This window comes from Leptopilina heterotoma, unplaced genomic scaffold (genome assembly GCF_015476425.1).
Source record: "Leptopilina heterotoma isolate Lh14 unplaced genomic scaffold, ASM1547642v1 Lhet_121, whole genome shotgun sequence".
NCBI lineage: Eukaryota > Metazoa > Arthropoda > Insecta > Hymenoptera > Figitidae > Leptopilina > Leptopilina heterotoma.
Genome location: NW_025110839.1, coordinates 180,387 through 192,342, shown reverse-complemented (window position 1 = coordinate 192,342; position 11,956 = coordinate 180,387). Strand labels below are relative to the sequence as shown.

Genomic DNA, 11,956 nt, shown 5'->3' with positions numbered 1-11,956 from the left:
CTAAATAATAGAATGAAATAATATTGCATAATTTTAAATACGTATAAACTTTTTAAATTATATATTTTTCACGTAAACATTACTATTATTGTTACGTAATTTGTAAACCGGATTATTTATCAAATAGTGATAATATTTATTTATTTTTTCCAAAAGAAAATCCATCTGTAATTTTTTTTCAATGAGCTACCTATATACAATTTTTGTTCTCTTTACAATTTCCGGTATTGAAAAAGAACTAAAGAATGAATATATTTAATTTCTTCAAGTTTAAAACTTTTCTTCCTTTTAGAAAATGTGATAAAGTCATTATCACAAAAAAAGAAAATTTCCAAAATCGAAAGGCATACTTCAATCAATTTTTATCCATTCTTGGAGGTAAGTAGTAACTTTAAGAAAAAAAGTTTGATAAAACATAAAGTAGGAAGCGCGGATAAGAATGTGTCCGCCCGAAGGGCGGGCAGATTTTTTTTTTAATAGAATTTTAAATAAAAAAAAATCAAAATAATTTTCAATTAACAATAATTTTAATCGAAAAGAATTAAAAATACTTTTCAATAAAATGTTGAACAAAAAGAATTGAAAATACTTTTTAATAAAATGTTGAACAAAAAGAAGTGAAAATACTTTTCAATAAAATTTTGAACAAAAAGAATTAAAAATACTTTACAATAAAATTTTGAACAAAAAGAATTAAAAATACTTTACAATCAAATTTTGAACGAAAAACTTTGAAAATACTTTTTAATAAAATTTTGAACAAAAAAAAATTGAAAATACTTTCCAATAAAATTTTGAACAAAAAGAATTGAAAATACTTTTCAATAAAATTTTGTACGAAAAGAATTCAAAATATTTTTCAATAAAATTTTGAACAAAAAGAATTCAAAATATTTTTCAATGAACAATAATTTTAATTGAAAAGAATTGAAAATAATTTTCAATAAAATTTTGAAAAACAAGAACTGAAAATATTTTTTGAATTGAATTTAAAACAGTAAGAATTAAAAATATTTTTCAATAAAATTGAGGAAAGTAATTTTAAAATAATTGAAAGTATTTTTCAATAAAATTTTGAACAAAAAGAATTCAAAATATTTTTCAATGAACAATAGATACTTTTAATCGAAAGTAATTGAAAGTATTTTTCAATAACATTTTGAGAAACAATAATTGTAAGTATTTTTCAATAAAAGTGAAGAAAATAATTTTAAGACAATTAAAAATATTGTTTTCAAAAATATATTAAAAAAAAAAAAATTTTTAACGAAAATTGCAAATATTTTGCAACAAAATTTTTAATAAAAAAAACTTGCAAATATGTTTTTCAACCTCTATTATTAGGTATTAATTGAAAATATTTTGTCAATAAAATATTGAAAAAAATAATTTTTTAAAAAAATTGAAAATATTTTTTTCTCCATTTTTTAAAATTTTGTGCCACAATGTACTTTTTTCAAAAACAAAACTATAAAAGAAATGCTATATTAAAATATTGTTATAATAATTTTAAATCTATGGGAAATATTGACATATTGTATTAAATTTTTAATAACTTCAACCTTGGGATTAAAGATTAAAAAATAATTAGGCGCATCATTTCGTCGATGACTAAATTCATAAAAAAGGGATTTTGAAATAAACGCCTTATCATTAAATCCTAAAATTCTCGTTTTTCAGATAATTCTATTTAATTTTCTCATTTAGATTTACTTAATCTCGTGCTTTTTTTAAAGATTTTTGTAGATATTTAATTAATTAGGTATTATTTTAATTCAATTTCAATCAATTTAGAATCAATTAATTTTAATAAAATCGATTACAATTCGAGAGATTCAATATACATATATATTTATAAATCATTAATAATAATTTCGTTATTATTACTATTTTTATTATTTTCTTTATCATTATTTTTATAATAATTTTTGTCATTATTTTTGTCATTGTTATTTTTTTTATTATTTTTTTTTTGTCATTATTTTCGTTAATATTTTCTTTACTATTATTTTTAATAATATTGTCATTATTATTATCTACTATTATCACAACTGTATAACAATAATTATCTACAACAATATTAAGTATAATATTCGTATTAATAAAATAATAAAATTCATACAAATAAATATATATTTTTCTAAAAATTGATTGTATAAAAATGTTCAGTAATCGTACAGATATTTTGGAAACAATATTTCGATGAATTATGGTAAAATAATAACAATGGTTTCTTTATGATAAGACGTTATAACATTTATATTACACATAAGATGTCTTAATTATCCATCGCACTGATTAATATTTTTGTAAGTTGCAAGAAATCTTGCATCATATGTATTCGAAAAGTCAATATTTCGAGTAAATCATTAATAATTAATGACTTATTATTGTTTTATTGTTGAGAAAAAATATAAAATTGAAAATTAACTGACGATTTTTCATTTTTGTGAAAATTTCTGTTTTTAATTCGAAAATTCTTGTATAAAACGATTTTTTTTTACAATTATTGAAAATTAATGTGAAAAATTTTCATTTTTTTTCCTAAAAGTGGAAAACAAAATTTTTATTTCGAAAATATTCTCGTAGAAAATTTTTTTTTAATAAAATTGAAAATTAAATTTTTATTTCGCATATTTTTGTACACATTTTTTTTATCAATTGAAAATTAAAATTAAATGAAAAATTTTCATTCTCTCTCTGTTTTAAAAAAATTGTTTTCAAAAAGTAAAAAAAATTTTTAATTTGAAAATTTCCGTAAACAAATACTTGTTATCAATTGAAATTTAAATGAAAAATTTTTCACTTATCTATAAAAATTTCAGTCGAACGTGAACAAAACATTTAAACTCAAAAATTCAAGTATAACATTTTATTTATAAAAAAAATTCTCGAATAAAAAGTTTATTTTATCATTTAAAAATTGAATTGAAAACATTTTAGAATAAAAATTTCCAGTGTAAAAATTTTTTTATTACTTAAAAATAGAATGGAAATTATTCATTTCGTATTAAAAAAAGAAAAAAATTTCCTAAAATTAGAAAATTTTTGTATAACAATTTTTTTAACAATTGAAAATTAAATCGAATTTAATCATTTCAATAAAAATTCTTATAGGAAAGAAATTTTAATTTCGAATATTCCAGAATATTCTAGTAGAAAATTTCTATTATCAATTGAAGATTAATTCAAAAATTTTCATTTTCCTTCAGTGAAAAAAATTGAAGCTTGAAAATTTTGCATTTTAATAAAATTCTTTTAAAAAAGGTAAAAGAAATTTTTAATTTGAAATTTTCGTAAACAAATATTTGTTATCAATTGAAAATTAAATGGAAACTTTTTCATTTCAAAGAAAATTTCTGTCGAAAGTGAACAAAACATTTAAACTCAAAAATTCCAGAATAAAATAAATTTTATCTGAAAATTCTTGAATAAAATCTTTTTTATTATTTGAAACTTTAATTGAAAATATATTAATCAAAATTTGTAGGGTAAAAATTTTGTATTTAACATTTGTAAAATAAAATGGAAATTATTAATTTCCATAAAAATTCCTAAGAAAAAATGTTTTATTTCTAATATTCTAGTAGAAAATTTCTATTATCAATTGAAAATTGAAAATTAATTGAAAAACTTTTATTCTCTTTCTTAAAAGTGAAAAAAGGTTAAGCTTTCAAATTTTAGTAAAAAATTTTTTTTGTGAATTGAAAATGAAATGAAAAATTTACATTCTCCTTCTTAAAAGTGAAAAAAAAATTAAAGCTTGAAAATTTTAGTAGCCAATTTTTTTTAAATTAAATAAAAATTTTACATGTTAATAAAAATTCTTCTAGAAAGGTAAAAAAGATTTTAATTTGAAAATTTTCATAAACAAACATTTGTTACCAATTGAAAATTAAATGAAATTTTTTCATTTCACAAAAAATTTTCTGCCGAAAGTGAACAAAACATTGAAACTCGAAAAGTTTAGTAGAAAATATATTTTTATCAGAAAATTCAGGAATAAAAATTTTGTTTATCATTTGAAAATTAAATTGAAAACATTTTAATCAGAACTCTTGCAAAAATAAATCTTTAAATCGAAAATTCTTTTATAAAAATTTCTTTTTTAGTTCAAAATTGAATGAAAATTGCTTATTTCGAATTAAAAGAGGAATAGAATTTCCTAAAATTCGAAAATTTTCGTATAATAATTTTTTTGTAACATTTTTGAATATTAAATGGAAGTTAATCATTTCAATACAGTTCGTAGGTAAAGAATTTTTACAATTTCGAATATTCTAGAAGAAAATTTTTATTATCAATTGAAAATTAATTGAAAAATTTTCATTTTCCTTCTTAAAAGTAAAAAAAAATTAATCTTGAAAATTTTTTTATCAATTACATTAAATGAAAATTAAATGAAAATTTTGCATTTTAATAAAAATTCTTCTAAAAAGGTAAAAAAATTTTAATTTGAAAATTTTCATAAACAAACATTTGTTATCAATTGAAAATTAAATGCAACTTTTTCATTTCAATAAAATCTTCTCCTTCTGTCAAAAATGAATAAAACATTTAAATTCGAAAATTTTAATAGAAAATATTTTTTTATCATAAAATTCTCGAATAAAAATTTTGTTTATCATTAGAAAATTAAATTGAAAACATTTTAATCAGAATTCTCGGGAATAAAATCTTTAATTCGAAAATTCTTTTATAAAAATTTCTTCATTAGTAATAAACTGAATAAAAACTGTTAATTTCGAAGAAAAGATTTCCTAAATCGAAAATTGTCGTATAAAATTTTTTTTACAACATATTCGCTTCCTCATAGAGGATGTATTTTAATTGAATTCAATAAAACAATAATTTAAAAAATTAAATTTCAGGATACGTTCTCATGATTGATGTTGGAGCGCAAATTTCCTGGACATCATCTGCACTTCCCTATTTAACAAGTGACATCTCAGAAATTCCCATAACATTCAATGAAAGTGTGTGGCTCGCATCAATCGACAGTATTTGCACAATATTCGGAATAATTCTCTATCCCAGCATAATGGACGTCGTTGGTAGAAAATATACAATTTTAATTTTCACCCTAATTCAAATAATCGCTTGGATAGCAATAAATTTAGCGACAAATTTCATTTCCCTTCTAATATCACGAATAATAGTCGGCATTGGTTACGGTGGTATATTTAGTTTTCTAACAATTTACATTGGTGAAATAGCCGAGAAAAATTTACGTGGCATGTTTCTTTCAATTGACAAAATATGCGTGAATTTCGGTGGTTTTATTTTAAATTCAGTTGGAGCATTTTTATCCTATAGAACAATGAATTTAGTTATGATTTCAATACCTCTGATTTCTCTCAGTTTATTTCCGTTAATGCACGAGACACCGTATTATTATTTAATGAAGAATCGAGAAGAAAATGCTATTCGTGCATTAATGAAATTGAATTGCAAAGAGAATTCCATGGTGGTGGATGATATTGAGAGAATTAGGAGAACAATCGAGGAATGTGGAAGTTCGAAGAAATATGCAATTCAAGAATTATTTAGTGACAAAGGCAGTCGAAGGGGTTTGATTATTAAAATAATCACCGATTTGACATACGCTTTCTCGGGTTTTATGGTTATTCAAACATATGCGCAGGATATTTTCGAATATACTGGATCGTCAATGAAACCGGCTTATTCAGTTATGTTGATAAGTGGAGTACAATCTTTGGTTGGTTTCTCTTCGGGTTTTTTAGTTGATTATTGGGGTAGAAGACCAATTTATCTACTCTCAGGAATAATGTCATCAATTTCTTTAACTTCAGTTGGAGTTTTCTTTTTTTTCAAATATTTCCTTGAAATCAACGTCGATAATTTCTCATGGACACCATTAGTTTTGTTGACATTCTTTCTAATTGTCGCCAATATGGGTCTATCGACAATACCACATATTTATTCTGGTGAATTATTTTCTGTTAAAGTTAAAGGCTTGGCCGTTATGATATCGTCAATTTTCGTTGGATTCTCATTATTTTTGGCAAAATTTATGACACCATTTTTAAATAAACTCGTTGGTATTTATTCAGTATTCTGGTTATTTTCGAGTGTTTGTTTCATCGGACCGCTTTGTATTTTTTTCATTGCACCGGAAACAAAGGGGAAAAATCTCGAGGAAGTTTTAAGTATGCTACGCTCTTAATTTTTTTTTTTTAAATTCCAGACTTCGCACTCGATAATTAATTTTGAAAAATTAGCAAAAAGTAGCTTTCAAACTAAAAAAAAAGTAGTAAAAAAGTATGTATCTATCACAAAATTAAACTTGATGACCAAAAAAATATCGTCTTTGAAACTTCACAAAACTGACAAAAATTCTATTCTATATTTTATTTTCTTGACTTTTTCCTAATTTTCATCAAAATAATATTCACTTCTTTCTTATCCTGCTAATAAATTGAATTCCTGCAACAAAATTTATTTTTCATGAAAGAATTAAAATTTTTTTCGAAATAACTGAATTTGCATTTTAAAAATTTTTAATTTAACTTTTTTAAATTTCTCTAAAGAATTCAATTATTTTCAATAATTTTCATAAAATTCTTTCAAAGAATTCAATTAATTTCAGTAAAATTTTAATTATATTTCTCGAAAGAATTTAATTACTTTTAAAATTTTTAATGAAATTCTTCGAAACAATTAAATTATTTTCAAAAATTTGAATGATTTTCATAAGTTTGAATATTCTTTGGAGGAATTCAATTAGTTTCAATAAAATTTCTTGATAAAATTGAATTATTTTCTAAAAATTTTATAATATTCCTTGTGAGAATTCAATTAATTTCAGTAGAATTTTAATTTAGTACGTTTCTGTTCATGAAAGAATTTAAATATTTATAAAAATAATTAAATTCTTGCGAAGAATTTTATAAAAAATTTTAAATAATTGATTTTTCTCGACTAATTTTATGCAAATTCTCATTTAAATAATTGAATTCCTGAGAAATTTTTATTATTTATGAAAAGAATTGAATTCTTACGAAGATTATTAAAAAAAAATTTTTTTAAATAATTGAACTCTGTTTGGAAATTTTATGAAAATCGTTGAAATTCGAAAAGTTTTAAATAATAATTTTTTTGAAAATGATATTGAATTCCTAAACAGCATTTGATTATTTATAAAAATAATTGAATTCTTGGGAACGATTTTACTATAATTGTTTAAAATAATTGAATTTCTAAGAAAAAGTTTATTACTTTTAAAAAGAATTGAATTCTTCTGGTAAATTTTATTATTTGTAAAAATAATTGAATTCTTCAAGAGAATTTAAAAAAAACATTTTTTTAAATAATCAATTTTTTCAAAGAAGTGAAATTATTAAATTTTTAAGAATAATTACATTTTTTGAACAATTTCTCAAACATTGTATTAAAAATAATTGAAATTCTGCAAAGAATTTTATTATTTGTGAAAATAATTGAATTTTGCAAATAATTTTATTAAAATGACTCAAAATAATTGAATTTTCAGGAATAATTTTGTTCTTTATCGACATACTTAATTGAATTGTTTCGAAGAATTATTTATGTAAATAATTAAATTTTTAGAAAAAATTTTATTAAAATCTAAAATAATAATCGAATTATTTAAAAAAAATTAATTAAAATTGTAGGTATTAAAAATTATTGATTTCTTTCAAACAATTTTATTAAAATATTTGAAAATAATCAAATTCCTGTGAAAAATTTAAATATTTTTGTCAATAATTTAATTCTTTCGAAGAATTTTTAAGAAATATTTTTTAAAATAATTAATTTTTTCGAGGAATTGAAATTATTAAATTTTTAAGAATAATTACATTTTTTGAGCAATTTTTGTAAAATTGCATTAAAAATAAAAAAAAATGTATTAAAAATAATTGAAATCCTGCGATGAATTTTATTACTTGTGAAAATAATTGAATTTTGCAAAGAATTTTATTAAAATTTTCAAAAATAATTGAATTTCTGAGAAGAATTTTATTATTTATGAAAAAAATTGAATTATTGCGAAAAATTTTATTAAAATGTTTAAAAAGAATTGAATTTCTGTAAAAAATGTTGTTATGTTTGAAAATAAATGAATTCTTGGTTAGAATTAAATCAACAATTTTTTTAAAAAATTGAATTTCCATGAAAATTTTTTTAGAAAATGCTATTCTAAATTAATTGAAATCCTGTGTAAAATTTCATTTTATTTATGAAAATGATTGAATTTTGGATGAATTTTATCAATTTTTTTTTAAATAATTGAATTCTTTTGCGAAATTTTATGAAAATTCTAGATATTGAAAATAATTGAGTTTCGAATATTTTTTGAAAATAATTGAATCGTTTTAAGGAATTTGATTATAATTTTTGAGAATAGCTTTTTGATTTCTAGTATTAGCGAATTTAAAGTAGTGTAAATTCTAAAAAAAAAAACAGAAATAGTAGCTTTTAGTGGCTGAAATCTAAAAAAAAGTATCAAAATAGTAGCACAAGGAAAAAAAAGTAGTAAATAGTCGGTTTTAGTAGATTAGTGCGAAGCCTGAAATTCTCTTTCTTTTAGTTTAAGGACATTTTATCCATTATGACCTCATAATGGTTCAAATGCCGTTAAAAAAAATTTGAATTAATTTTAAATAATATATAGTTTCTTTTTTCTACTTTATAAGAAAAAAGGAACTAGTGACTGCGATACTTATTGTAAAATAGAATTAAAAATATTTCTAATTATCAAATGTAATTATGTACAGGAACATAAATAGTGGGACAGTGGTCCAGAATATAAAAATGGACTTTTTTTTATATTGTATCCTCGTTACTTGGAGGAGGTTGCCATCCTCCGAAAATTCTCTCGATTTCTTGCGCAACGGCAATTGTCAAATGATCGCAATTTGATTTAGCAGCGATCTAAAATTTTACAGTTACAATTTTATTATATTATTTTCTATCCTCATTTTTTTTTTTTTTGAATTATTAGAATAATAATTATTACTCACTTGCAATCCAACTGGAAGGCCCTTCTCCGTAATGCCCATTGGACATTGAGTGACCGGAAGTCCGAGGGAATTGAAAATCGTCATAAATGTAGAATAGTAAACGTATTGCAGCATTTCATAGTGAAAAAATGCCGAAGTGGAAAAAGTTGGACAAATTAAGATGCCATCGTCTCCTAATAAATCCTGTGAAAAAAATAGTTATTAAAGAAACAATTTTTTTGGAGAACTACATTGTAGAAAATGCACGAGAAAATTTAAGAGAAAATAAAACAAAATGAATTAATAATATAAAAAATGAAATTGAGAATAAAACAGGAAATAGAAAATTAAATAGAAGAAATATATTGAAAATAAAATAGAATATAAGAAAGAAAATAGAAAGTAGAGAATTAAATAGAAAAAAAATAAAATAGAAATTAAAATAGAACATAAAATGGACAACAGAATATAAAATTGAAAAAATAAGAAACAGAGAATAAAGTAGAAAATAGAATAGAAAATAAAACAAAATAAAATAAAAATTAAAAATTAGAAAAGTAAAATAGAGTAGAAAATAGAATAAAATATATGTAGAATAGAAATTAAAATAGCAAATAAAACAGAAAATTGAAAATAAAAAAGGAAATAGAGATAAAATAGGAAATAAAGAATAAAATATAAAAAAATATTGAAAATAAGAAATAGAAGACAAAAGAGGAAATAAAGAATAAAATAGAAAATATAGAGCAGAAAATAAAAAATTAAAGTAAAAATAAAATAGAAACTGAAGTAGCAAATAAAATAGGAAATAGAGATTAAGGTAGTAGTCGCGCTGCTGGCTCTGGCCAAAGGTTTTCCAGGCCGCTTACTAGAGTGGGGCAGTGAGAGTGAGAGAGACAGTTTAACTCCCTACTCTATTCGTTCGTATGAAAATTCGTATAATTTAGTTATTTTTTTAACTTTCTATCAATATATTTATAGTTTGGTGCGGTCAAAAAATGTCATGTTTTTTCTATTCATTTGTTTCATCTAATTGAATACTTTGGTAGTTTTATTTCAAAATCTGACGATTAGTTATCATATAAATAATTATTAAACAAAATTAATACATGCATTGGGTGCTCCCTCCATGCAAAATGTATGAACTTTGAATTCATTTTTTGAAGCTTTGAAACGGTCAAAATTAATGAAATTGGTCTCATTCTGTAGATAAATACTTCAGGAATAAGTATGCAAAATTTAAAAAAAATCTGACGAAAACCATTTTACGCGACTAATACCTTAAAATAGAAAACAGAAAAAAGAAACGTGAAAATATAATAGGAAATAGGGAATAAAATGGAAAACTGTAAATAGAAAAGTGAAAATAAAATAAGAAATTAACCAGAAAATGGAAAATAAGAAAGGACATAAAATAGAAAATAAAATAGAAACTAGAATAGAAAATAAAACTGAATATAGAAAATTAAATAGGTAGTAAAAAATAAAGTAGAAAATAGAAAATAAAATAAAATATAAAATGTAAAACAAAAATGAAAATAGTAAATAAAGCAGAAAATAGAAAATAAAATATGAAATAAAGTAGAAAGTAAATTAAAAAATATAAAATAAAATAGTAAACAGAAAATAAAAATTAAAATATGAAATAGAATAAAAATAAAAAATTGAAAGTAAAATAGGAAAATGGAGAATAAAATAGAAAAATAAAAAATAGAAAAGTGACGATAAGCTTAATTAAAGAAAATAAAATAGGAAATAGAACAAAAAATGAAAAATAAAATAGAAATTAAAGTAGAAAAAAGAAAAAAGGAATTGTAGAATAAAATAGAAAAAATCTATTGAAAATAAAAGAGAAAATAGAAAATTAAATAGAAAATAAAGTACAAAGTAGAAAATAAATTTAAAATAAAATGTAAAATAGAAATTAAAAGTAAAGTAGAAAATAGAAAATGAAATGGAAAATAAAGCAGAAAATGGAAAAATAAAATTCGAAATAAAATAGAAACTAAAGTAGCAAATAACATACAAAATAGAAAATGCAATAAAAATAAATTCTAAAATTGAAATTAAAATAGAAAACAAAACAGAAGATAGAAAATAAAATAAGAAATATAATAGAAAGTAAAGTAGAAAATAGCAAATAAAATAGAAAATAAAGAATAAAATGGAAAAGAAAATAGGAAATAGAAAATAGTGTAGAAAACAGAGAATGAAATAGAAAATGGAAAGTAAAATACAATAAAAATTGAAAACTGAAACTAAAATAGAAAATAAGAAAGAAAATCGAAAAAAATTGGAAATAAAGAATAAATCAAGAAATAGCAAAAAAAAAGAGAAAACGAAATAGGAAATAGAGAATAAAACAGAAAATAGAAAGTAAAACAGAAAATAAATCAAAATATTAAAATTAAAATAGAAAATAGAAAAGAAAATAAATAAATATAAAAGCAAAATAAAAATGAGTTTTAATTCAATTTTCCTGTTTTTTTACCTCGATATATTTTTTAACAGAATCATTTTTCTTTATCATTCGATTTTTAAATGATTTTGGTAACATATCCACGGTTTTCTTGACGAGACCATAAAATATTGCATGGAAATTGTGAGGCGATAAAAAGCACAAGTACTTCAATATTTCCAAATTTACACTTTTCCATTTCTGAAATAATGTCAAAAATTAATACCTAACTTTCTAAATATAATAAATAAATAATAAGCAAGAAAAAAAAAGAATAGAATTATAAGAAAAAATTCTTGGTAAAATTTTTAAACTTTTTGTTTGACTAAAATTTCCACACAAGCAAATATCCGTTTCTGATTTTCAGATACTGTCCCTTATCTTAATCTTAAATGTGAAATAATCTTGATTTTCAATTATTTCTATTTAAACACTTGTCGTAAGTAAATTTTAACATTAAAATCAAACATTTATAAACATTTATTTATTTATTTTTTTATAATCTTCAATAGTT

The 11,956-nt window shown here is 20.8% G+C and overlaps 2 protein-coding genes across 4 annotated transcripts in view; one reads left to right on the top strand and one right to left on the bottom strand.

The window, feature by feature from the left end:
* The first annotated feature begins 4,537 nt into the window (after positions 1-4,537).
* Positions 4,538-6,442, top strand: LOC122511735 (facilitated trehalose transporter Tret1-like). Its single transcript, XM_043627178.1, has one exon. It carries the CDS (start codon positions 4,883-4,885, stop codon positions 6,185-6,187), a length of 1,305 nt encoding a protein of 434 aa, XP_043483113.1. The 5' UTR covers positions 4,538-4,882; the 3' UTR covers positions 6,188-6,442.
* A 2,003-nt stretch (positions 6,443-8,445) lies between these two features.
* The window catches only part of LOC122511708 (fatty-acid amide hydrolase 2-B), a 35,096-nt gene continuing 31,585 nt past the window's right edge, over positions 8,446-11,956 (bottom strand). For all 3 annotated transcript variants that reach the window (XM_043627144.1, XM_043627135.1, XM_043627126.1), the window contains 3 exons: positions 11,476-11,643; positions 9,006-9,188; positions 8,446-8,916 (listed from right to left, as the gene is read on the bottom strand). In XM_043627144.1, coding sequence (XP_043483079.1) covers positions 8,809-8,916; positions 9,006-9,188; positions 11,476-11,643 — 459 coding nt within the window. In that variant the 3' untranslated portion in view covers positions 8,446-8,808. The remainder of the gene's footprint in view (positions 8,917-9,005; positions 9,189-11,475; positions 11,644-11,956) is intronic.